Source organism: Oreochromis niloticus, linkage group LG23 (genome assembly GCF_001858045.2).
Source record: "Oreochromis niloticus isolate F11D_XX linkage group LG23, O_niloticus_UMD_NMBU, whole genome shotgun sequence".
Lineage (NCBI taxonomy): Eukaryota > Metazoa > Chordata > Actinopteri > Cichliformes > Cichlidae > Oreochromis > Oreochromis niloticus.
The window spans coordinates 35,525,441-35,552,855 of NC_031986.2; the positions used below are offsets into that span (position 1 = coordinate 35,525,441).

The following is a 27,415-nucleotide window of genomic DNA, read 5'->3' on the forward strand; positions in this document are numbered from 1 at the left end:
AGCATCATGGGACAAACCTCTGTCTACCCGCGTCACTGTGCCCGGCTATGGACAGTACATGGAGTTGGACGGCGCCGAGGGGGCTGGCTTAGCTAACCCACCCCATATGGAGCCGTCTCTGGCTGCTTATCTGGCCCCGTCCCATAACCATGGTGTCGGCGGCCCCGCAACTCTGCCATCCAAGCACTGCAGATTCTCTGCTTCGCAGCTGGAGAAGATTTATCGGGCTCAGACCGGCACTGCTCACACCATGAGCTCCGTCACCATGCTCCAGACGTACTAGGCAATGTGCCTGGCGGAGCTCGGATCGCTGGTTCCTGATAACAGCCCTTTGGCACCTCTTCTTAACGAGGTCAGAGTCGCCACAGATTACATCCTCCGTGCGCCTCGCTGTGCAGCACTCTCCCTGGGCAGAGGGATGGCTTCGACAGTAGTGGCGCAGAGGCACCTGTGGCTGACCCTCTCTGACGTCCCGGATAGGGACAGAGCTGTATAGCCCAAGCCCGCAGCTGGCTCTCACAGGCCCGCCGCTCCTCTGCTGACTGGCAAGAGACCGGCGCCCACTGCTGAAGTGGGTGTGCCGCCAGCGAGAGCACATCCTCCGGCCCGAGCTCCACGCCAGTCGGCCTGGAGCAAAGGCCCACCCTCGGGTCCTCGGCGGGACCTGACGCCCAGGAGGAAGAAGCCTCAGCCCTCCTAGCTGTGGTTTCGAGTGGAGAAGGGGTCCAGCAGCAGGGAGACGCTGCTTTTACCCCTCTGTTGCCGCCCAAGAGGTGCCGCTTAAGTTCTGTTCAGGTTGTCAGCCCCAGAAGGCGCTGCACTTTCCTAACACAGTCTCCCAAGCACAAAACCCCTGCACACAAAATGCCTCAGGTAGCTCCCTGTTCAGGTGTTAAATGTGTTAAATGTTCAGGTGACCACATCAAGTGTTCCCGCTGTTTTTCATTGTTGTGCCCCAGAAAAGGTGCCTCCAACAAAATGTATGAAGGTACATGTTCCCATGTTACAATCAATAAAGAGTGTTGTTTATTCTCAAACAATCAGAAATGCTCAGCCTGCGGGCAGAATGAGCCAGGTCAGGGAGGTGATGCAGTCCCCTGCAGACACACTGGGGGGCGACAACGCCCCGCCGATGGTGCTGCAGGTCAGCTGGCTGGCTGCTCACTTCCTTCAGTGGCGCGCTTGCGCCCCCTCTCCGTGGGTGCTGCGAACCGTTGCCATGGGTTGCAGTTCCGGGTCAAGCCGCCTCGTTTCCAAGGAGTCGTAAACACGACTGTCAACACCGAGGCGGCCATGATACTCAGAGAGGAAATAAAGGCGCTATTGCAGAAAAGAGCAATACGAGTGGTCCCCACTTCGGAGACAAACAAAGGTTGGTACAGCCGCTATTTTATTGTTCCGAAAAGAGGGGGAGGGCTTCGTCCCATCCTCGACCTGCGAGTCTTGAACACGTATCTACGTACGTACAGGTTCAAGATGCTAACACTCAGACAGCTCTTGAATGCAGTCGGCCGGGGAGATTGGTTTGCGACAATCGATCTAACAGATGCTTATTTTTATGTGGCTATACACCCGAAACACAGGCAGTTTCTGAGGTTTGCATTCGAGGACGTAGCCTACGAATACCTAGTGCTAACGTTTGGGCTGTCGCTCGCTCCTCGCACCTTTACGAAATGTGCCGAAGCAGCGCTAGCGCCCCTCAGAGAGAGAGGCATCCGCATCTTAGCCTACCTGGATGACTGGGCTCTCGTAGCTTGCTCCAGAGAGCAGGCGGAGACACAGCTGTCACTGGTTCTGTCACACATTCAGACACTGGGGTTCTCTGTGAACTTTCAAAAGAGCTCGCTAATCCCGAGTCAGCAGATTTCTTTCCTCGGTTTGGAAATATGCTCACTTTCCAGCCGCGCACGTTTGTTGGAGCACAGAGTGGCCGCCTTTCATCGCTGCCTCGCTCAGTTTCAGCTGGGACGCAGACTGTTAAAAATGAGAGCGTTTCAACGCTGGACTCTCTCTCACCGCCTGTGTGCATCGCGTCACCTCCGGAGGAGGCTGCCGGTAACCGCGTCTTGCATGCTAGCTCTCCGTCCTTGGAGGGAGCCCAGGCTGCTGCATCAGGGCTCCCGGATTGGGAGGGTGTTGTTTCACAAGGTGGTGTCCACAGAGGCTTCCCTAAGAGGGTGGGGAGCGCTGTCCAAGGGTGCATCAGTGAGAGGGATCTGGTCCGCAGCTCAGCGCCAGCTGCACATCAACCACTTAGAGCTGTTAGCAGTGTTCTTAGCTCTAAAACATTTCCGTCCAGTCCTGGAGGGCCAGCATGTCTTAGTCAGGACGGACAATTCAACAGTGGTGTCTTACATAAACAGGCAGGGAGGAACACGCTCTCTTCCCCTGTTGCAGCTGTCTCGCTCTCTGCTGTTATGGTGCAGTGTTCATTTTCTGTCTCTGAGAGCCACCCATGTGCTCCTGTATGCATTTCCCCCAGTGGAAATGATGTCTCCAGTTCTAGAGAGAGTGCGTCGGTGTTCCCTCTCTCTGATTCTAGTGGCCCCTTGGTGGCCCACAAGGTCGTGGTATGCAGAGATAATCAGCCTGCTAGCAGAGAGTCCTTGGCAGCTTCCTCTCCACAGGGATCTCCTCTCTCAGGCGGGAGGAGAAATGTTTCATCCGCGCCCAGATCTGTGGCGCCTTCATGCTTACCTGCTGAGAGGCTAAACTTGATTGCGAAGGGTTTGCCACCTAGTGTGATAGCGACGATTCAGAGCGCTAGGGCCTCATCTACTAGAGGCTTGTACGCTTACAAATGGCGAGCCTTCGAGCAATGGTGCCAGGACTGCCACACTCTCCCATTTCAGTGCTCTATTGTGGATGTTTTGACATTCCTGCAGGAGCTGCTGGATAAGGGCCTTTCATTTTCGACAGTTAAGGTTTATTTAGCAGCTATATCTGCTTGTCATATTGGCTTTGACGGGGTGACACCAGGTGCACATCCCCTCGCCATACATTTTCTGAAAGGGGTTCGCCGGCTGAGACCCGTGCTTAAGTCCAGTGTCCCTGCTTGGGACTTGTCTTTGGTGCTGGAGGCCCTTTGTAGCCCCCCGTGTGAACCCATTGAGTCTGTGGATATGAAATTTCTTTCATATAAGGCTGCATTACTTCTCACTTTGGCTTCGGCAAAGCGAGTGGGTGACCTTCATGCGCTGTCTGTGCATCCCGCCTGCACACAGTTTTCTCCTGATGGCCACAAGGTCGTATTGCGTCCAAATGCTGCCTATTTTCCCAAGATCATGCCTGCATCTTATAGCTCAATGGAGTTTGAGTTGCTGAGCTTTTGCTCCCCTCCTTTTGCATCTGAGGAGCAGAGGAGGATGCATTCTCTTTGTCCAGTGCGTGTGCTACGCACCTACATTGAGCGCACTCAGAATGTGCATTTATGTGACCAGCTGTTTGTCTGCTTCGCCAATCCAAATAGAGGTAGATCTCTGTCCAAACAGAGGCTGTCCCACTGGATTATAGAAGCTATCTCACTGGCATACGGCACCAGAGGTCTTGCTTTGCCCCACGGGGTGAGAGCTCATTCCACCAGGGGGATGGCAACCTCATGGGCTCTTTTTAAAGGGGTGCCTGTAGCTGATATTTGTGCGGCAGGTAGTTGGGCATCACCGCACACTTTTGTGCAGTTTTATCGGTTGGACGTTACAGCCCCTTCGGTGGCTTTCTGCTGGGTCTACCACTCACTAAGGAAGTGGTGGCCCGATTCCGGTTCGGTGGCTGCTCTGCGGGGCGTGTATATATGTCCCATACTTATGTGTTGTACCGAGTGAATCGACTGAAAGGGAACAAATAGTTATGTCTATAACTTCTGTTCCCTCAAGGAGAGGAACGAGGTACAACACAAGGTGGCCCCACTGAGCAGTTTGGCTCGGTGAAGAGCGGCTATCGAACTGAGGGATGACTGTGATGACAGCGGCTATATGTGCAGGCGGGGCCGAGCTCGTGTCATCACACGTCATCTGCCTTAAAGGCGTGAATAAAGGTTTCTTCAGCCAGGACACGCGAGGGCGTGATATCCCATACTTATGTGTTGTACCTTGTTCCTCTCCTTCAGGGAACAGAAGTTATAGACATAACTATTCGTTACTGTTACAGCTCCAGTTTACAGAAGTCCCCTAAACGCGTCACACACAGATGCTCCTGCTCTAGAAAGACGAACCTGAATGACGACAGAGAGTCACCAGCGACATTGGACTGAAACCAGCTGAGGCCATGGAGGCCGCCCCACCAGAGACCACACAGGACAGATTTTTGGTCTGTTATTTTAAATGCATTAATAACGATTGTCATTATAAACCATGCAGTCAAGGTTAGAGAAAGTTCTCTGACAACCTGCACAGGTGACTTCATGTTTTATACGGTCTGTGGTCAGGACAGCGTTAGCTTAGCTTTTTTTTTTTTTTTTTTTTTTTTTGAGAATTTAAAAGTTATGCTTGAAGAAAACTTCAAGATTCTTGATGATCTGACGCTTGGCAGGAGCTGGTTAAATATCCAGCCTCCTGGTTTCTCCTCTCCGGTCGACGCTCGGCTCTCAGAAACTCTCACTGCAGATAAAAACCCTCTCTCTCTCTCTCTTTGATCGTCCCCGCCGCCGTTAAACGGGTTAGCATGGCGATGTGATCCCCAGTGGCAGCAGCCCGGGCTCGCTGGGCTCCACTGTGGGCCGATCACATTAATTATGCTAAGCAGCAGTCAGAGGCGGTGGGGGGGCAGTGGGGGTCGAGCAGCATTGTTCTGCCGGAGATAAACTCATGGCTGATGGCATTCACAGATCACAGCCTCCAGTCAGATGTGGTGACTGCACGAGGCGGGCAGGTCGAGTTTAAAACGGAGGCCGGAGGGAAGAAGCATTAGCATGAACCTTTGCAGGGGAGATGCAGTGTTGTGGCACCTTCCAGCTTGTTCCATGAAAAATATCATCGTGGTTAAACATGCGGCAGCGGCTGGAGGTGAGAGGCTGAGTGAGGAGGCGGAGGAGAGGAAGAAACATGGCGGGAAACAGATCCAATAAATGAGCTAAAAAGAAGGCAGGAACACACACAAAAAAAAGAATAGAAGACATGTAAAATATGAGAAATGCTCAGTTATACACAAGAGACAAACAACAGTCAAGTCAACTTTATTTATATAGCACATTTAAAGGACATCAAGTGTCGTCCAAAATCCTGAACAGTGGGATAATATAATCAAATAATAAAACCTTGAAATCAATTCTATATTTAACTGGCAGCCAGTGTAAAGATGCAAGTATCGGAGTAATACTCTCTCTCTTTCAGGTTCCCGTCAGGAGCCTTGCGGCTGCATTTTGAACAAGTTGCAGGCGGGACAGGCTTGAGTGACAGACGCCTAAATAAAGACAGTTACAGTAGTCAAGATGTGATGATATGAAGGCATGGATAACGGTTTCCAGATCTTTAGATGACAGGATATTTTTGAGTTTAGAAATGCTCCTGAGCTGGAAAAAACTGCCACAAGCAATTGAATTTATTTGTTTGTTCAGCTTGAGGGTAGAATTGAAAATGAAACCAAGATTTTTTACATGGGGTGCACTTTAGCTGATAGTCGGCCGAGTTGTTTCTTATGAGACTAACCAAAAATTATAATGTCGGTTTTGTCGTGGTTTAATTTGAGAAAGTTCAGAGACATCCAGCAATGTATGTCGCTAAGACAATCTGAAACTTTCTGCAGCGTGCTTTCAGCACCTGTTTTTAAAGCGAGGTAGAACTGTGTGTCGTCTGCATCAGAGTGATAGGAAATCTGGCGTTTCTGAAAAATAGAGCCTAATGGGAGCATGTATATGGAGAATAAAACAGGGCCCAGAATAGAGCCCTGAGGTATTCCACAAACAAGTGTAGCTTGGGAAGAGTATTTGTTAATCGGCATCACAGAGCATGTTCTGCTCTCTAAGTAGGAGGCAAATCATTTTAGAGCAGAGCCTTGAATGCCGACACGTCTTTAGACAGTTTAATAGGATTGTGTGGTCAACAGAGTCAAATGCTGCACTCTGGTCTAGGAGAATTAAGACTGTACTTTTTCCAGAGTCAGCAGCTAAAAGCTGAACACCTTCAGTAGAGCAGACTCTGTGCTGTGGAAGGCTCTGAAACCAGACTGATATTTATCCAGAATATTTATCCAGAATACTATACTTTACCACAACTAAAACAAGGTAGTTGCCAAAGGCTAACGTTAGTTTTTTTTTTTATTTTTTTTTTATTCATATTTTAAATGGACAGAAACATTAACAAATATACAACAGGAATAATCATACTGTCAGTTCTCTGTCCGTTTCTTAACAACAACCAACAAATAAGGACTAACAATAACTAAAGACAAACAAACAAACAAAAAAACAATAACAAAACAATAACAAAAAAACAAAAAACAAACAAACAAAAAACAAAACAAAACAAAACAAAACAAAAAAGAACAAAAACTCCAGGAGAAACAAAAAGATAAACCGCCTCCTGGGAAACATCAACAAAAACACAATCAATGGGGGCTAAACCCCCGGGTGCCAAAAAAATAAGACATAACCTTGACCACTGATAACATTAGACAATTTCTTCCCTCTGCTGACTTTCAAAGTAAAAGAACAACAACCAGAATACCAACGACACATGAAAAACACCCCCCCCCCCAAAAAAACCAAAAAAACACTTATCACAATATCTAAGAGACATTATCGATATACAACAAAAAAGGACCCCAAACCTGCTCAAAAATATCTTCTCTCCCCTTAATTCTGTACATAACCCGTTCATATGATGCCATCTTAGACATTTGTTCAGTCCATTCCCTGAGAGAACAGGGGCTGGATGACTTCCAGTGCCTCAGTATTATCCTGCATCCTGTTATGAAAGCCAGACGCATCCACAGTCTCTGTTTTTTTGAAAGAATACTGTTGTCAGGTAACAGGCCCAGGACACATACAGCTGGAGATTTAGAGAGATTAAGTTTAAAAATATCATTCACCAAGTTAATGATCCCGTCCCACAAATAATCATTTTTCCGACATGTGTACAACATATGAACTAGAGTCCCGGCTTCCTCCTGACATTTCCAACAGGTGTCATTATCCACAAGCTTCAGCCTGACTAATTTACTGGGAGTCCAGTAATTTCTGTGAAGCAACTTGTACTGGATAAGTTGAGACTGTGTTTCAGGTGAGCAAACATACCATGATGAAACCAGCTGCTTCCAAGTGTCCTCTAAAATCTGGATACCCAGATCCTTCTCCCAACACTGCCTCAGTCCCCCCAAATTGGGAGAGTGCGCCTCTCTGAACATCCCATAGAATTTGGATGCCCTGATTCTATTAATGCCAGGAGCTGCGAACATCTCCTGAATACTAGATGGAGGGTCTGGGTTATTATTCAAAATGGTTTTAATACAGTGTCTTATTTGAAAAAACCTCCAAATTTCCCTTGGATCCAGATTAAATTCTCGTCTGATTTCTGCAAACGATTTCATGCCAGTCTGCCCAAATAAATCCCCCACCTGATTGATACCTGTCCTAGCCCAAGCCTCCCACCTGACTGGTTTCTTACCAATTAATATTTTCTTATTATGCCAGATAGAGGCTCTAGAGGTTAGATAAGGGCTAACGTTGATATATTGGTGAGCTCTAGACCAGGTCTCTTGCATGAAAGCCAATACAGGATCTTTAAACGGTACTGGTCTTCCCTTCTGAGTGAGGAAGGCCTCTAAAGACGAAGGAGCCACAAGACTTTCCTCAATCGCAACCCATGAAGGCTTCTCCGTAAGGGAATTGTATATCTTAACTAACTGAGAGAGGGAGAAAGCATAGTGATACCAAACCATCTTGGACAATGCCAACCCGCCATTATCTTTTGGAGCATATAATTTGGACCGATTAAAAGATGGCTTTTTGCCTGCCCACACAAAACCCTCCACACATGTATTATAAAGCTTTAACAAATTATGTGGGACTGCTATCGGTAACATGTGAAGAAGGTACTGAAGTTTAGGGGCAATAATCATCTTCACCAAATTAATTCTGCCCAAAAGGGACAGATTTATTTTAGCCCAATTCTGCAACAGCGGACGAATGTTTTCAATCACTGGGGAGATATTTACTTGCATTATGTTGTCTAAACCAGGGGTCAGTTTAATCCCCAAGTAAGTCAAACCCTCGGGCATCCACTTGAACTGCCATGAGCTCCTCGTAACTGGAGGACACAATTTAGAAATGGGCATAACTTCCGACTTAGACCAATTTATGGTGTAGCCAGAGATTACAGAAAAGGAATCAATAATTGAGGAAATTGCAGGAACGGCCTGTTCTAGGTTACTTGAGATCAGTAAAATGTCATCTGCATACAAAAAAATTTTATGTTCTTCTTGACCCATATCCACCCCTCTAATTTGCTTACATTCACGTAATGCAATAGCCAAAGGCTCCAAAAACAGGGCGAAAATGAGTGGTGATAAGGGTGAACCTTGTCTAGTACCCCGACTTAACGAAAAGGAGGGTGACATTATCCCATTGGTAGTAACTGTAGCCATTGGATCTGTGTATACCACCTGGATCCACTGCCTAAAAATGGGACCAAAACCGAATCTCTTCAACGTATAAAACAGAAAGGGGTACTCAACTTTATCGAAGGCCTTCTCTGCGTCTAAGGAAAATGCGACGACAGGGTCTAAATTAGTCCTGCTCTTCCAGAATATGTGCAATAACCTACGTAAATTATCTGCAGAACTTCTATTTTTCACAAAACCGACCTGATCCCTATGAACCAAACAAGGAAGAACTTTCTCAAGCCTAAAAGCTAATATCTTGGAAATAATCTTTTCGTCCACATTAATTAATGAAATTGGGCGGTAATTCCCACAATACTGTGGGTCTTTCCCTTTTTTATGTAATAACGTGATCACTGCCGATCGCATACTAAATGGTAGTCTCCCTCTTTGAAATGCATATTGATATACCGACAGTAGTCTTGGAGCTAATTCACCCACAAACACCTTATAAAAATCTGATGGAAATCAATCATTGCCTGGAGATTTGCCCAAACTAAGACTGCCAATTGCCTGCTTAACTTCAATTAGTGTAATCTTACCTTCTAATACAGTTCTTTGGTCTTCAGACAGGCTGGGAATTTTAATAGAAGAAAAGAAATCTGACAGCCTCTGTTCCTCCACCAATCCATTGGAGGTGAAAAGCTCCTGATAAAATTTAGTAAAGGCGTCATTAATTTCTTTTTTACTGGTGGTCAACTTATTATTATTACTAGGAACAAAAATAGATGGTATAAGGTTGCTAGATTTTATCTGCTTAACCCTGTGTGCCAACATTTTACCTGTTCTTTCCCCTTGTTCAAAATACTTTTGATTTAAACAAAACATTGCATATTCCGCTTTTTTCTCCAGAATATTATTCATCTCAAATTTAAATTTAATTAATTTATTCCATAGTTCCCTCTCTGGGTGCAGCGTGTGTTGTTTTTCAAGCTCCTTGATGTCCTGTTCCAGCTTCATCAGCTTGTCCCTCTCAGCTTTTTAAATCAAGGAGCAATATTGGATAAGGCGCCCCCTCAAGTAGGCCTTAAAAGCATCCCAGGTCATTCCAACATCGTCAATAGAGCCCTCATTGTGCAACCAAAACTCCTTTATCATTTCCCTTATACATTCACAGTGACCTTTATTCTTCAATAATGAGTTATTCAGACGCCACCTAGGTGACGGTTTAATATTATCATTACCAGAAAGAACAAGGTCAATGGGAGCATGATCCGTTATAGCAATATTACCAATAGAGGACCCAATAGTTTGACTCACCAGAGAGCGAGACACCAAGAAATAGTCTATCCTGGAGTAGGTTGAGTGAGGATGCGAAAAAAAAGTATAGTCTCTTTCTTGAGGATGAAGAAGTCTCCATATATCTACCAGGCTCAGTTCCTCTGACATCACGTCCACCGCCGCATTTACTGGGTCCTTATTTAATCCAGTACGGGAGGATTTGTCCAACAATACATCCCTGACCCGGTTAAAATCTCCCCCAATTACAATATTTGTATTACCTATAGTCCGCACAATGTTACAGACTTCATGAAAAAACTGTGGCTGAGGAGAATTGGGAGCATATATGCTGACTAATGTCATTTTCCGCCCCTGTGAACATGCATCCAAAACCACCCATCGACCCTCCTGATCTGTATAATGCTTAAAAACCTGAAAATCCAGGTTTCTTCTGATCAATATGACCACCCCTCTTTTTCTAGCAGAAAATGCACTAAAATAAACTTGAGCCACCCAATCTCTTTTAAGTTTTAATGATTCCGCCTCATCGAGATGGGTCTCCTGAATCAGGGCTATGTCTGTCTTTTTCTGCTTCAGGTATGTAAGGATTTTCTTCCTTTTAATAACATTATGACAACCTGCTATATTCCACGACACTATTTTACATAACTCCATAACACCACACGAGCCAAGTTATTATACAGATTTATCCAGAAGAAAATCCCATATACCCATATAACAAATCTTAAAGCCAGTTACATGAAACAACCCAGTGGTCCAAAAAATAGGTCTATACAATACAATTGGCACCATAACATCAAAAAGAACAACAAAACAAAACCCAATTAAGAAAAAAGAAGAAAAAAAAAAGAAAAAAAAGAAGAAAGAGAGAGAAGAAAAAAAAACCAAAATCGTTGGACCGTAGCACTCAAAATTCCCATAATGGCATTCCCCCTCACGCTCCCCCCCCCAGGGTCGGAAGGTGTAACGAAACCCCGATCCAGGAATAAACCACAGAAATAAACTGACCCTTAACTTAGAAATCCTCTTAGTCTACATCACCCGGAATGTTAGCCGAATCCAGGCCGCTCAGAAGTGCTTAGCCTCTGCTGGGTTGGAAAACTGATGAAGCTGGTTATCCACTGTAAAAGTCATAACAGCCGGGAAGCGAAGGGAATAGACAATATTGCGCTGTTGCAGCAGACGACGTACCTCGTCAAACTTTCGGCGTTTTTCTTGTACCTCCTGCGCATAATCCTGGAAAAAACGGACTCTCATGCCTTTCCAGATGATCTGCTTCTTTTTTCTGGCGGCCGCCAGTACGGACATCTTAGCTTTATCCCGTAGGAAGCGAACTATGATGTGTCTCGGTCTGGAATCCACTGCTGGCATCGGAGGTGCTGGCCCCACCCGATGAATTCTGTCTATTTCGTAGTAATCTCCCATCTCAATGTCCAGAGCCTCAGACAACAGATTCTTCGCACAGTCCTCCAGATTACGGCCTTCGGTTCCTTCTCGAATACCCGATATTCTAATATTCTGGCGCCGTGAGAAACCCTCGAGCGCCGTTACTTTTTCCTGCAGCCGCTGGTTCTGTATCTTCAAGTTCTTACTTATTGAGCTAGCTTTAGCCTCTTCGTCCTCCAACCGAGAGATTCTTGTCTCCGTTTCGTCCACCCTCACACCTAGGCTATTCACAGCTTCCTTGAGAGACTCAATTCCACCTTTCACCGCCGTCATGTCTTGCGCTACCTGCTCAAGCAGAGATCTTATAGAAGTCAGCTCGGCCGCCACACCATCTTGGGAGGAGCACCTAGCATCCGCACCATCAGGTGCCTCCGCCATAGTAGTTAGCGAAGTAGCCTGAGTGTTGTGTGTTTTCCCTCGCGGCATAGTCGGGTCGTTACGTGTAAAGTAATGACTCTTCTGACTCCTTCCACAGAATTTGCCAGGGCAGACCCAAAGTAAGACAAATGACCGGCTCTAACTTATTTTTAACAAAATAAAACGTTAGTTTTTAAAAAAGGACTTACTTCCAGATGTTTCTTTAGGTTGGAGTCTTTTGATGCTAAGGAGCGTGTTTGGAGGGGTGGTCCTACTCCTAAAATTCTGATATATTATCTCCAAAATATGAAGTGGTGTTGGAATTTCAAAGTAAGAAATGCATTCCTGCCCATGCACTGCTGACTCTGTTATGCTGGCTCTGGGTCCATTGTGTAACTGACGCCACCAACATTAACAGAACACTCACATTAGAGCCTCTTATTGTGTGTTTTGTTTGGGTTTCTGGCAATGCATTTAATTACCAACATTAGAGAGGGGATAGCTTAACATATGAAACAGGAAAAGACGGCTGTGTAATCCATCTATTTCAACAAAATTCTATTCTAATTATTACCTATTTAAGCGGTAACTGTAACAGAATTCAGTTACTCATATTTTGTATTTTAAATACATAATGCATGTATTCCGTTACTCCCCAACACTGGTGACAGCGATGAATGCCGTCATGTTAAAGTGCTCACACTCTGAATTTAGAGAAAGAGGAAACTAACCTTCACTCTCCACATTGTCCTCCCTCCCCTGTCATTTTTCTTCCAGTCTTCTTCTGGCTGGCACGGCCTCCAGCCTCATGTTGGGAGCTCCTGTAGCGACCATTTTCAATTAATGTCTCCATTCATCAGCAGGCAGCGGCCTAATTCTCGAGCCGGCGGCCTCATTCTCGTACAGATTTTATTTTTATGGATGAGTCTCTAGTCAGCAGAGTTCACTCAGTGTGGGTTTTAAAGCGAAGGGCTTTAGCAGCTGTAAATAATAATAATAATAATGGATTGGATTTATATAGCGCTTTTCAAGGCACCCAAAGCGCTTTACAATGCCATTATTCATTCACGCTCACGCTCAGACGTTTATCCATCGTTTTATCAAAAACGACTCAAAAATAAATTATGAGCATTTATTAAATAATGATGCTCTATAAATAAAAGAAAACTATGTTGTTTTGTGCATAACAAAGGGCTCACAATTGTGCAGTCAAAATGTAAACTAAAAGACGCTGAGCATAATAACATAGACAGGTTTCACAGCTGCTCTGTTCCCAACTTCTACTGCGTGACTGACAGCCTGGAGTTTGAAATCCGCTTCGTAACCATGTCTCTGAACAGGTGCCATTTATGGTCCTTATACACACACACAATACGGTAATATTATGTTGAAGCACAGTACGTATTACTCCGCGAGGCTCCTCGGTAGCCGTAATGCTCCGACAATCCATCAAGCGGTGCAGCTCCGTAGCTTACCAAAGTCGAACTAAAACATTTTTTGACAGATTGCTGAGCGCTGTGTATCACATAAAATCGGTTCGTGGTCATCAAGCACAACCAGAATTCATACAAAAGGCGTGCAGTCAACTTTTGAGAAAATGAAAGGATTTCAGGCCGTGCATGGCGTTAGCATGGCTAGCTCGTTAGCGTGGTTAGCTCGTTAACACGTTGACGCCGTCCAGCCCCACGCACGGGGCGATGCGCAGTAACTCATTAACGGAGATTTGCCGTGTCCATCTTGTCGCTGCCTGCAGGTGAAGCGATGGGGGAGGAGGGGGAGTTGTGTTCAGTGAAGGAGAGGCGAGGTCGAGTAACATTGCATAAAGACAAAAGTGGACGAAAGAGAGGCAAACTTGCAGCTCCGCAACTATAATTATAACGTAACATAGACTATATCGATATAAAGGATAATGTCACATCTTATATCTCGTATAAAAATATATCGATATTTTTAAAAAACTCGATATATCGCCCAGCTCTACACTCAACCAAACAAGAATACATATTTATTAGAAACTCTGTCCATTAATTTTCTTCCACTATTTCAACTCAGGGTCACGGGGGGGACAGGTCGCTTGTTTGTTGTACGTCTGACACAGTGACACAAACAGTCATGCTCAGTTTCACACCAATTTTGAGAAGTGTCTGGCTGCAGCCACTGGGGAGCGCCACATTAACTGGAAACATGTGACCTCCACAGTAACCGGAAACACGTGACCTCCACAGTATCTGGAAACATGTCACCTCCACAGTAGGCGGAAATACGTGACCTCTGCACTAGGTAGAACCATGTCCAATATATTGCAATACGGGATACAACACAAAAACAGTGGTCGTTTCTCAATTCTCAAGTACGCGAGTCCGGACTTCTTAAGCACACACGGGAGTCCGGACTTCCCAAAAATGCAAGAACGTAGTACGATCATTCTACAATTGCAACAGCAGCGTACTTGATGACATCACCGTTCCAGAGTTTTTACTGCCATCCTCTCTTAATTTAACTGTGATTAATATTAACAATGGAAATTACACATGATGTTGTAGATTTTTTTTTTTTTTTTTTTAATTTTTAAAAGACAATTTAAAGCAATCTGGCAAAATTTGCTTTTATGTATGATCTGTTCCATAATGTCTAATAAGCTTCATACAGTTAAGCACAATCACTACATGTATGAAAACATAAGCTTAATCTCTCTATTAATAAAAATAGTATACATGTATGCCTAAATAATAACAAACAGGTGAGATGTTAGAACGCTTTTATTTTTATTTTAGTAGACACTGACACTTACAATAGACAGCTGGGGACTGGAAGAGAATTGAACAAATATTTAAAATATAATCGGATCATTTTGGAGCAGCCTTCAGGATCTCCATGCATTAACATGCTGTTTTTGTTCCCGTTGAAACTGTTTCCTCTTGAATTTAAATATTTTTAATGTTATATTTAATTCAGAGTCAGCTGTTTAAATAAGAACAGAACATTTTACATCAGGGGGTATGACGTGCGAAATTCAAAATATACTGACAGCTCTCCAAGTAAGACTTCAGTATTAAATAAAACAGTCCAGTTATAAAGCTTAACTTGAATCTCAGCCAAACCGATTTGCTCAGGAACAAATACAACACTGAAAAAAGCAAAACAATAACATTTTTAAGTTATCTGTAAAATTATAACTTATCATGAGTAGTGAAAGACCACAGAGAGTTTGAAAACGATGTGCCGGGAATTCGCTGTTCTTGCCTGGTATAGTGAGCCTTGACCTCCCGGTCAGCTATTGAGCTGATGGGTAACAGACGTCAGCACTGTGATGTCTTGTTAAGTCGAGCAGATATTTGAAGTTTACACAGCTACATACTCGCCTGAAAATATCTTAAAAGTGTATTTTGTGACCCAGAAAGAGTAATATTTCAAACCTTTTATATGTACTGTGTGCAAACAAGCATACATTTTGAGACATGGCTCGTGCAACGTAACCGTGTTCAAATTTAACCTCCGAGGACCTGGTGTCCACATATGTGGACATCACATTTTGGGTTGTCTAGACCAAAATACTAAATTTTGCTCTACAATGGCCTGATATCCACTTACGAGGACATTATACTGGGACTGTTCTATTGAAATTTTAAACGAATATCCTCATATGTGCATCTGATTTTTGTCAGGAACAAAAATCAGGTAAAAAAAAATAAATAAATAAATCTGGCAATTCTTTGTTTTTACATTCATCAGTTCCCAATATGCCCAAATATCAAAGAGAAATTAAAAATGCATGCCATGGAAGAGTCTTAGGTCTTAGGAGGTTAAAGTCACGTGTTTTCAGTTATTGTGGATCTCCACAGTGTTTGCAGCCAAGTGCTCTTGCCAATTTTGAGTCACCATGAAAATCAATCTAAATGAATTAAAGTTCTTTCTAAACATGAAAGTGCAAACTGTCAGTAATGTTATTGAAATTTATATCGGTCCCTCCACTTAGCAATCATTCCAGTGAATCAGGCCATTGACAAACAGCTGAAGTGAAATATAAACACACAAATACACAACCCTCTTAACCGAAATAAGAGCCTTTAGTCAAAAGAATTTGATTGTTCAAAGGCTTTGAACAAAGTTTCAGAATAAACAAAATAAATGTACAAAATAGTCCCAGTAGAAAATTTCCCTGCACACTTCCAATTGTCAGAAGGCGTCTGGAGGCCAACATGAGCGAAAGGACCCAAGAGCAGGCTCAGTAAACTCAGTAATCAGGGTTACACTTATTTACTCTGTGAGATGTAGAACTTTTTATAGACACCAAACACACGATAACCCAATATGACTTAACTCTACTATTTACAGCACTAAAGAATATCTCACGTGCACGTGCAGCAGTTTTACTCACGACCTCCTGACAATCAGCTGTCACAGCCTGATAATGAATTAGTGATGGAAACCTGGAGGAACCATCGAAGAGAACGACGAGAGGGTGCAGTGACACAAACCGAATCCCCAGAGGAGAAAGCGAACCGTCTGTGCTCCATCAGGAGGAGGTTAGCCTGCTGTTGCTGTAGCTTAGCGAGCGTGCACAAATGTTTCTCAGCGCGTTTACTTAATGAAGCTTTTAAACTCGTGTCAAATTTACTTGAGCTTTTCCTGACTTACAACAATGAAACACATTACCATGGTAACTGACACAACTACAGGTGGCACACGTGCTAACATTGCTATCTGCTATTAGCATGTTTAACACACTGTGCCTGAGACAGTCCAAAACAAACCTCAGACGTGGTTACCTCCGCATATCTATAAACTCATTAAACCAAACTCTGCAGTCGCCATGGTAACAGTCAGTATTCACTGCTCTTCACAGGTGTCATCTGCATGGTTGCGGTCTTTCGGGTTTCGCTCCACATCTCGCACAGCCGCTCTCTACAAGGTCAGCTTCACATCCCACACCGACAACTCCCTGATTGGTCTGAAGTTCACCAAGAACCAATACTGACAGTGTGCAGCTCAGCAGGGTAGGTAGGAAACAAAGCTGTATTCAGTTTTATCAACATATAGAAAATCATTTTTACAGCTACTGTTTTAACATGAATGATTAACTTTAAAACACTTCTAAATGAACTTTTAGGTATTTAAGCATAAGTCACTGATGTGCTGGGCTCCATGGGTTTAAAGCTTCATGAATCTAACATCTAGCCCCTCACCGGTGACCTGAAACAGAAATTGACACCGGAGTTTTAAAAATATGGATTTTCCTTTTTTTAAATAATAACTGAGGTGCAAGTTTTGCTCAGCAGCATGAGCAGGCGACCTGGGTTCGACTCCAACCCGTGGCCCTTCGCTGCATGTCTTCCCTGCTCTCTCCTCCTTCTTTCCCGTCACTTTTCACTGCGCTTTGTAGTAAAGTCCAAAAATAAAATCTTACAAAAAACAAATACTAACAGCACCCAGGAGAACAGGTAGACGCATAGTGTTTGAGCTCAGGGAACACCAGAGACACGAGATGATTGTTCGATTGTTTCCGTGACGACCGGATTAGCTGTCCGCAGGAGCTGCAGGCATGATCCCACGTTCCTCAGTTTGTGTTTGTTTCTGTTTCTGTAGCATCTGTAACGAGCTGACGATAGAAGTGTTCATCATTACAGCTCAGCTTGATTCAAATACAACATTTCATCTCTTTAGAGGCCCAATCTTTCCGTGCTGCCTTCCTGATCCTCTTTATTATAACATGGCTACTCATGGAGTGCACATCTGTTCCAGCTGTGGCCAACTTTCAGTTTATGTGACCTGTGCACTGCGAGTGTGGCAGCAATGATTATCTGAGTAACTTCAAATTTATAAGATTCAGTGTTTCGTTTTGTGTCTGGATGTGACGAATCAGACTGGATCTCACACTGGATCTCACACTGTTCATGTGTGCACCTTTGTAGCCCCGCTACAACCAATAATGTCCCACTACGGACATTAGAATGGATGCAGGTTTAATCCTCTTCAGCTCTGACTTCACTTTGCAGACCTGGAAGATACGGCATCTTTATTTACAGTCTATGCTTGCTAAATACATCAAAAGGTGACAGCTAGCTCTTCAGAGAGGGAAGGTGGGGAAAAAGAGGTATAACATGCAGGAAAAGGTGCAGCCACACACATCTGCTCATCATCTGCTGGTTGGTTGTTGTTTTTGTTTTTTTTCAGTGGTATTTTTCTGAGTTCAACCAGTTAGGACCAAGCCCCCAGTCTCACACAGTTTCTGACTCTCTTCCTCCGCTCACCTCCAACCAGTCATGGCAGACAGCTGCCCCTCCATGAACCTGCCTCTCCTACGTAGTTTTTCCTTCCCACTGTCGCTGAGTGCTTATGTAAATAAAACTGAACTGAACTAAATTTCACATGGCAGCTCCAAAAACCTCTCCTGGAATCCATATCGCTATATGTCCGAGTGAAGCTGGAGGTCACAGGTGAAGTATTCAGTTTAACAGGATCAGCTGTCAGACAGAGACAAAAATAAGTGGAGAATAAATCAAGCCTTTGGTGGTTTTGTGTCGGCGCTGTCCTGCAGATTCAAAAATTAGACGCTAATGGTGTGTGAAATGGAGCTTGAGATCTAAATCTGTTGAAATACACAAGAAATAAACTCCCACATAGCCCAGGCCTGGATGCTGGTTTTATAAAGGCAGCTGAAAAACTCTGAGTTTGGGTCTTTAAGAGAAACCAAGAAGAGCAGACAGCTTATTTTACACAAGTGCCCGCTGAAGATTTCCTATCACGACAAGCAGACGATCGTATATCAAAGAAGATTCGGCCGTATTGTCGTCGGGATGGACGGGCTAATTCAGGCGATGGAGTGTTAGTCGCCCGCTTCAACCAAATCAGCAGATGAAAGCGTCCTGGCCTGGGCCGGCCGCCGAAGCAGGAGGAGAGTTTCAAAGGTAGAAGGAATAAAAGTGAGCTTTCAGGCCGTCCACTCAGGGGAGAGCAGCTACTCTGTGAACTTCAGTTCCAGCGTCTAATCTGCAGTCACAACAAAAGAGGCATTATACTGAGAAGAGGAAATCTTAGATCCAGCTTTCACCCAAACCCCCCAACACACACACACACACACACACACACACACACACACATCCCAAAAACAGCATTTTAAACCAGCGGCGGCCTCGTTACAGCAGATAGAAAGTCTTCCGCTCTCGATACAGTAATGCAGACATTCCTGTGCAGATTCCTCTCCTCAGATAACCGGGAAAGGTTCGCTTGGAAGTTTCTGCAGAACAGCAGCTTAATGATGTAAAAAGACGAGGTTAAAGAAACTGTTTCCTCCCACAAAATTCACTGAAATGTTTTTAGCCTGCAGCCAGAGCACCGATCGGATCATTTAAGATCTGATCGTACAACAAAGATTTGAGATGCTCGATGTACATACGGTCAGTTTTATGTTATTTGAGGACAGGATGCTGTTCTTTTTTTTTTTTTTAGTTTAACCAATCAGCATCAGTCAATGGGATGCACTTTTTTTCTCCACAAATAACCTTAGTGATGTCTTACAGGTGAGGTCTCTGTAGTCAGAGCTCACAGAGACAAAACCTGTTTGTGAAAGTCAAAAATCAGTCTGCTAACAATCATCACTGCGGACGTGTAATTAAACTACAGATAATGTCATTAATGTGGTTACATCATACATGTTAACTGAAGCCTAAGCTTGCTAGCTGTACATGTTTAACGCAGTGTGGCGAGTAGCACTATAGCATTTTGTTATTTGTACCAGGATGATGTGCTGAGATGAAACCAGGAGTCTTTGCATGCTAAGCTGAGTCTGCTGAGCCTGCTGGGTCAGGCAGGTTCTAAGAGAAGAAGTGATCGGCATCTGCAGCATTAATGAAAGGATTGGACCCTGCAGCATGAATTATCTGTGCTTTGTTAGCAGAGCAGAGCGAGTGTGTGGTTATTTGCTGTAGAGGTTTTCCTGAAGCTGGAGACTGTAGACATTAGATTCTGTAGTTCATGTGTGATTTGAATCTTTGAGTTTTTAATCTAATGATTGTTCATGCACAGGGGAAACTTCTCTGATGGTTCAGTCCACTTCAGGAAGCCTGAACGTTGCTGTTCTTCGGTCTTGATGATGAAGGTTGTGTTTCTGTTAACACAGACTGAAATCATCACATAATTTTGGCTGCACGTGTTCCTAAACTGGCCCAGTTTACCACTAAAACTCTGAACATCTCGCTGTGTTGGGCCTCTGCAGACGGGCACGAGAAGTGTTTGTTGTGTTGCTCTGGCTGGAGAAACCCTGCAGCGCTGCCAGGACAAGAGCTCCTGCCAGCCGCCGCCTCGCAGCCCGAGAGGGGAAGAACCTCAAAGAGCCAAATCCGAACTGAGCGATGGCCAGTTTAACTGATGTCTCATGCTCTCTGTGTGAAAAGCAGCATCAGTCTGCATGAGTGTGATCATATTTTGGTTAACACTGAAATAAAGATGCCAACCTTCAACATGCTGGCTTTTAGAATTATTTCATGTTCGATCTAAAAACGTGAGAAGTTAAAGAGAGCTCTGGTGTTTTTCACCAGTAAGACTTGACTTGAACCAGGGTTAGTGGTCTAAAAAGGCTGCCAGAATATGAAGACACTATCCTGCAATTATAGCAGAGCGAAATCAATGCGACCAGCAGCACTGACCATCAAGAGCCAAAGCATACCACAAAAAATGATTAGAGAGAAAAGCAGTTAAATTCAGTCCTCATTAACCCGTCATCTATAAGTCCAAGAGGTTTGGTTTGGTTCCATTTCCAACGGCTGGAAATGTGCTTCAGGTAGCAGGAACTTTATTATCGAACGGATATGAAACCTCTGAGCTTGTTTGGTTTCAGTTTTATTCTTTATGTGATGTCCTACCTCAGACCAGATTTGGTTAAAATACTGGAACAAAGCTTGTGCTGTCCTTTAAACACCCTCACACTGTGTAGCATCTCCTCAATATGTGAACCATGTATTCTGCATATAAACCAGTAGTTATTAAAGGAATGCACTGACCATGCTGGTATCTCATGTTCTCTGGAGCGACATCAGTCTGAGGAATATTACATTTATTGCATTCATTTTTATTTATAGAGCACCAACTCACAACATCAGTCTCCTCAAGGTGCTTTATATTGTAAGGTAGACCCTACAATAATACATACAGAGAAAAACCCAACAATCATATGACCCCCTATGAGCAAGCACTTTGGCGACAGTGGGAAGGAAAAACTCCCTTTTAACAGGAAGAAACTTCCAGCAGAACCAGGCTCAGGGAGGGGCGGCCGTCTGCTGCGGCTGGTTGGAGTAGGAGAAGTAAGACGGGATAAAAGACATGCTGTGGAAGAGAGCCAGAGAGGAACCACCGACTGTGCTGGTATCTCAAGAAAAGCATGTTCTGTGGAGCAGAAAAGGTGAAACTGAAAACTATTAGATTTATTGCATTCAGTTTTATTTATATAGCACCAAATCACAACGGTCAACTCCAGGTGCTTTATATTGTAACGTAAAGACCCTACAATCATACAGAAAAACCCAACAATCAGATTGAGCATGCGCTCAGTGACAGTGGGAAGGAAAAACTCCCTTTTCACAGGAAGAAATCTCTGGCAGCAGGCTCAGATTAGTATATTGATGAATGATTTTAATTGCACTGAGATGTCGGCCTCTTTAGACAGCAGCCAGCCCCCCCTGAGCAGCATGTCAGCTGCACACATGCATCACCCTGATGCACAGCAGCTACCAGTTGCCTTCCACAAATATGATGATATAGTATTAATATAATTATGTGTGATAAGAATATACTTTTTTTTAATGTTAGCGCTCATATTCTCAGCAGCTGCTGTTTTCCTATCTTGTTTTCTGACTGTATACTCAAGGCCTCGTGTCTGAAACATGCTGTCGGTGCACAGTGGCGTTTGGGGCCAAGGTGGAGGAGGGAGGTCTGGGGGGCTTGTAGGGGGTGGGAGGATCCTGGCTGTCAGAGGACATGAGGATGACAAGTTTGGCTGACACTCACCGCCACTCTCTCTGATCGGCTGTGATGTGCCAAGATGGACATCAGCACAGCCGGGGATGCTCTGGCTACCGGCCCCGCCTGTCTGCTTGCATGCCAACACAAACTGCACAATGTCTTGTTTTAGGGGAGGAAGCGTGGCTCTTTTGGCATCCCGCGCCGCCTCGCGTCATTTGGCTGCTGCTCTGCTGTCTTCAGGGCCTCTGTAGAGGGAGGTGCACGGCCTCTGTGTGTTTTTGTCAGGAAAAAATCACTCCAAAACTTTCATGTTGGGTGCCAACGTGACCGTCAGGCCTCACCCGGCAGAATTGATGAGTGCCTTCTGATAATCCATTAAGACACGGCAAAAGGTCGCGGGGTATAAATAGCCTTCAAGGACGCGGCGTGGAGCCATCTGAAGAGGACATGCAGAAATCTCCTCATCAATCTGCACATGAAGCTGTTTGTTTCTGAGCAGCTTTGTCAGGCGGCCCATGACATTTACACAGACCGTGGGTGGACAAAATAGCAGCAACACCTGAGAACAGGACGTAACTTCTCCCCGTGACCCGTTTATCCTGCAGCTCATCAAGTCAACACGACGGCCTCAAAGCGGAAAGCCCACGCAGCCACACCAGCAGTTGAAAACTGGACTCTGGTCGTGACACACTTTCTTTCTACTGCAGCAAACGTAAAGCCCGTTTACATCCCCAGCTAGTTTACTTTGGTGACTGAAAAATCTGCCAACTTTTTTTTAACAGTGACCACGTTACCGCTATCCCGTTATGACATCATGCAGATCCAACAGTAGCAAAAAACTGATCAACCTTAGTGTTAGGAGCAGGCTGAGGTTTACTGCACATGCAATGGCCTCGTTATTAGAAACTGTGGACACATTTAATGTGAACATCAATCACTGGAACAGCAGAAGAAGCAGAACAGATCTCCTTTGAGTGTAAAAAATAGGTTAAAGTCTTACATAGCTTCTTATGGGATGCAAAGGGAGGTTCAGAGGTTCCCATAACAACACATCAGACAAGTGAATGTGGAAATAAAGCCTGGTGCATTCAGCTCAGACATACTGTGCACATAACAGGTCTGCCGTTCTTCCGTAACTGAAGCTTTGTCATTACATGCACAACGATCCTTCACAGCCGTGTTTGTCTCCGCTGGGAGAACATGTCATCAGGCGGCGCTCAGGTGACCCATGAGCTGATAACGGGCAGAAAAGAACAACCTGCAAACACGGTGAGCAGGACGAGCGCCCAGCCTCACAACCACGTCCAAGCTCGCCGCCGAGCGCTTTGACCAAACGTCTTGGCTCTGAGTGATGGAGAGGCAGATGGTGCTCATGGCTAACACATGCACACACACACACACACTCGGGCTGAAGAGCAGCAGCTGTTGTACAGTGGAGGTGGCAGCTCTGCTGTGTGGAGGCTTTCCAACAGAATACATTAACCTGCATCCATGTTCACTCAGAAACGGAAACTAAAACATTTGTTCTGATGCACGTTTTACTACAAGAACGGATTTTATTTATTTTTGGGAACCGTCTACATCACTAAAATCACTTCACACCTTCTCTTTGTTATTAAAGAAACTTTATTCTGAAAAACGTGCTTATTGTGTTATTATTTAGTATCATTTATTTAATTAGAAGAATATTTATTAACACTGTCAGACTGTCAGCGCATCGGTGTGAAAGTGAAGAAAATGTAATTAAAGAAATAAAGTCGTGACACGACCCCGCCCCCCACAAATGAAAATAAATGATGGCAGATGTGAAAGATGGCTGTAGCTTCATACCTTAACAGCTGGGTGGAGATGTGGTTACACCGCCTGTTTTGTGAGAAATGTCTCCACATTGTTGTTTGAATCTCTGACTGAGGAGTGATACGCTGCAGCATTTCATTATTATTACTGAGAAGTAATGCATGAAATCTAGGCCCACCACAACAATTGTTGTGTTCACAAACCATGTACTGGACCAGTTTGCTTCAGGATGGAGTGCAACCATGAATAGAAATGGTGTAAGGCTGTGCTGATGTTCAGTGGCTGTCTGTCTAAGGTGGCTCTCAGCAGCTCTGCAGCTGTGGCATCAACAGTCTTTTTGGGCACAAACCAACAACCAGAGAAAAAAACGTACTCGTTCAATTTCAGTTCAGTTCAACTTTATTTAAATAGTAACAAATCCCAACACAGTCACCTCAAGGCGTTTTATATTGTAAGATAAGGACCCTATAATGATAGAGAGATTACCCCGACAATCGGACGACCCCCTGTGAGCAAGCACTTGGTGACAGCGGGAAGGAAAAACTCATCGTTTACTGGAAGAAACCTCCAGCTCAGGGAAGGGCAGGCATCTGCTCTCCAGACAGCTTCACATTCTTTACTGTTGGCTTCAGAAACCGTCAGCCACCATCATCTGTGTTTACATTACCTTCATAAGGACAGGAGCCCTGTGAGGTGTAACAGAGGCCACGTGACCAGGAGGTAAAACAGTTGTCCTCCAGAGTAAGAACAACTTTCTCATCGCAGCACAGAGCTAAACTCTCCGACATGTTTCTCTGGGTTTGCTGACTGTAATGTTAAAGGACTGCTGAAGCGCCCCAAACTTGCAGTCTGTTCACACATCTTTGTTTTCCTAATCCTGAGAGGTGATCTAAATATTCGTGTCTCGGAACAGATGGAAAACTGACAGGTGTGCTGTGCAACGTTTGGAGGGCTGTTTGTGCTCTGTGGCGGCAAAATAACAACAGTAATGCTGTTTGACACGGACGCAGATTCATGAAGCAAACACATCTAGAAGTTACAAAAAGAATCAAACGAGAAACAAACGAGCTAGGAGAAATGAAACCATGCGGGCGGGTGACAGTTACATCGAGGCAATGGCGGTGTAAGGGTAACGCGCTGACGTTTGGGTATCCTGCGAGTAAACGTGAGAGCGGCGATGCACTTCGTGTGGAGGCCGACGGGAAGCAGCACGTCAGGTAGTTTGTGTGCGAGTGCTTCAGCGTCTGTTTCTCTGCTGCGGAACAATGAAGTCATTATTGTGCTCATTTGTTTCTCGTGCTCCGTAAACCAGATGCAGCATGTTTCTAATCGTCAGAGCACGCGTCCATCAGGTCCTCGTTACTGCCTCCGCGGTGACTTCAGGACACGTCCGTACATTAGAACAATCAGCTCAAAAAATATTTAGATTTACATGATGGCCTCTAAATTACTTCCAAGTATTCCTCCAAATTATTTGGACAAGACAGATTTTTTAAAACTGTCCTGTCGCATCAGTGAATTTTCTTCTTGTTTTTACAGGATTTATCCACAGTTTGGTTCCAGATGTCATGTTGTTTCAGGAGTTATTGTGTCTGATGTTTGGTGTAGTCACTTAGATCTTTTCATACTGGAGAGATTTTATTCTTTATTTTTTTCTTTGATCTGCTGTAGTTCTGTGGTTAAATGCTTCTTGCTTTCCAGTCCTGTTAGTTTATCCTCTATTTGTTTCAGCCTTATTCCAGATTTCACCATCACCTCCAGTTTCATCTCTCGGGCAGTGGTTTCTGCTTTGTAGGAGGTAAAAGAGCAACAGACCGAACTGTGCCGGCACCCCTCTCAGTGTAATGCATTCAGTATTTCAGAACCATCCCAGCAGTTTGTACTCACAATCCCTTTTTACAGCCATGAGCTGAGAGTCTTAAAAAAATCACAGTGTGATTATTTGCTTTGATTTATTTTATGGGAACTGAAGAGAACCGACTTTTCAACATGTGACAGAAAACATTTTCCAGGTCTCGATCTCGTTGTCTAATTACAGATTAACACATATGTTCATAGCATCTGTCTGTCATTGGAAATGTTCTGGAAAATGACTTCCTGAAGGAGTGGAAGGCCTGGTTAACAACGATTAGTCACGAGCAACAGATTGATGAGGAGTTCTTCCAGCTTTGTGTCCACAGTTTACTTTTTCCATTATGATGACCAGATTCTGCAGAAATGCTTTTACAATAATCATACGACTCCCGTGAGCAAGCACTTGGCGACAGTGGAATGGAAAAACTCCCTTTTAACAGGAAGAAACCTCCAGCAGAACCAGGCTCAGGAAGTGAAGGGAATCTGCTGAGACCTGTCGAGGATGAAGGGAAAGATATTGAAATGATGAAACTGAGGGAAGTGATGTGAAAGTGAAAAATGTAGTTGTAATTGTTGATGTCATATTCAAAAATGCAGCAGATCAAAATGAATAGTTTCATATGATTATTATGTGACCAGATGAAAACAATATGTTTAGTTGTTATTATTTGTTTAATATGGTTTATATTTGATTTTCAGATCAAGCTAGATTTTTCCGATTTTTTGCAGGCAAGTAAACAGATCTGACACTGTTTTCACTTTAGAGTCCACACCTCAGCTTTCAGTACTTTTAAGGAACCTGCTACCTAAGCATCAGCTATATGACAGCAGCACACCTCTGGCCCCGTGGAGGATCTCCTGCCGATCTCCGTCAGGATCAGGAAATCATAAATGTTTTTCTGTGAGCAGCAGCATTGACCTTTATTGGATGCGAACCCTGAGAGAAACACAGGTTAAATACCACTAGTGAGCTCATTCACTTTCAGCTGGTGCTGATTCGTCAGCGGCCCGGAGACAGTAATAAGTTCCTGTTGTGGATTCCATGGCCATGTGGTTCTTTCACCCTTGGTGGTGTGCTGAATGTGCGCGCTGACAGCAGCGGGAATAAAGGAGGATGTGTGGTGTTTGTTTCTGCGTGTGGTTTTCCCTCTGCAGCCTCAGCCACCTGGAACACAAAGGCATCTGACAGCAATCAGGACAAGGGGGAAAGGCATGAAAACAAACACTGTTGTTTGGAGCTCAGGCTTCCTGGCTTTTGTCAAACGCTCCGTTTGAATGCTCCTCTAATGTTCTGCAAGTGCTGCACGGCCAAACAGCGAAGATTAGGCGCGAGAATACACGAGAGACAGGGAGCAGGAAGAAGACAAAGGGTCATTTAATATGGCTGATGTGGCGAGCGCTGCGGGGACAGCTGGCGAGCTACTCGGGGAAATGTCCCTGATAGCGTGTCCTCATATGGACGCTTTGGCTTCGGTGAGCTTCAGCGGTCGGGTGGACGGGCAGACGGGTGGGTGGCAGGGTGCTCCTGCTGCGACGCCCGGGGGCGCCACCGTGCTGCGCAGAGAGGGGGGGCAATGGGAAAAACAGCTGCTGACAATCAGGTCTTTTTGTCTCTGCGGTTCGGGGGAGGAAGGAAGTGAAACACATATATTTGGGTAACTTATTGGATTTAGTGGAAAAATTGGAGAAATGTGTTCTCGGCTCGTCGTGCTGACAGTCTGTGGTCGACACCGAAGCTTGTTGTTCATGCTTTGGGTTTTGCTGCATTTTCACTTGTTTCTGTGTATTTTTGTACTGTGCTTTTTCACAGAGGCCAGAAAAATATTGAAAAATGAGCTGTGTGCCCCGTGAAACGCAATACTTATGCTTTCTTAATGTGTTAACTGTGGAAATATAAGAAAATGAATGTAAAAGAATATGTTCCATATAAATATAAATGTGCTTTATATTTAATTCAGTTACACCTCATTGTTTGAATTCCTTAATAATATGTGGGGAAAAACATATTTTTTAAGTAAGTGTTTATTTGATTTAAAAAGTCTTTCATTTTTGCTCCCAAATGATTACTTTTGAATATGTTTGCAGAAAAATTCTAAAGAAAAATCAAAATCAAAGGCAAAAGAAGATATGTATACACGTTTTCAGTAAATGAACACAGATCCATCTAATC

At 44.3% G+C, this 27,415-nt stretch overlaps 1 protein-coding gene across 1 annotated transcript; it reads left to right on the forward strand.

Annotated features, from left to right (window-relative positions):
- The first annotated feature begins 286 nt into the window (after positions 1 to 286).
- LOC112843926 (uncharacterized) lies at positions 287 to 20,681 on the forward strand. Its single transcript, XM_025903284.1, has 5 exons — positions 287 to 490; positions 1,045 to 1,372; positions 16,484 to 16,634; positions 19,663 to 19,735; positions 19,853 to 20,681. The coding sequence occupies exons 1-5, from the start codon at positions 287 to 289 to the stop codon at positions 20,003 to 20,005; spliced, it is 909 nt and encodes a 302-aa protein (XP_025759069.1). The 3' UTR covers positions 20,006 to 20,681.
- The last annotated feature ends 6,734 nt before the right edge of the window (positions 20,682 to 27,415 follow it).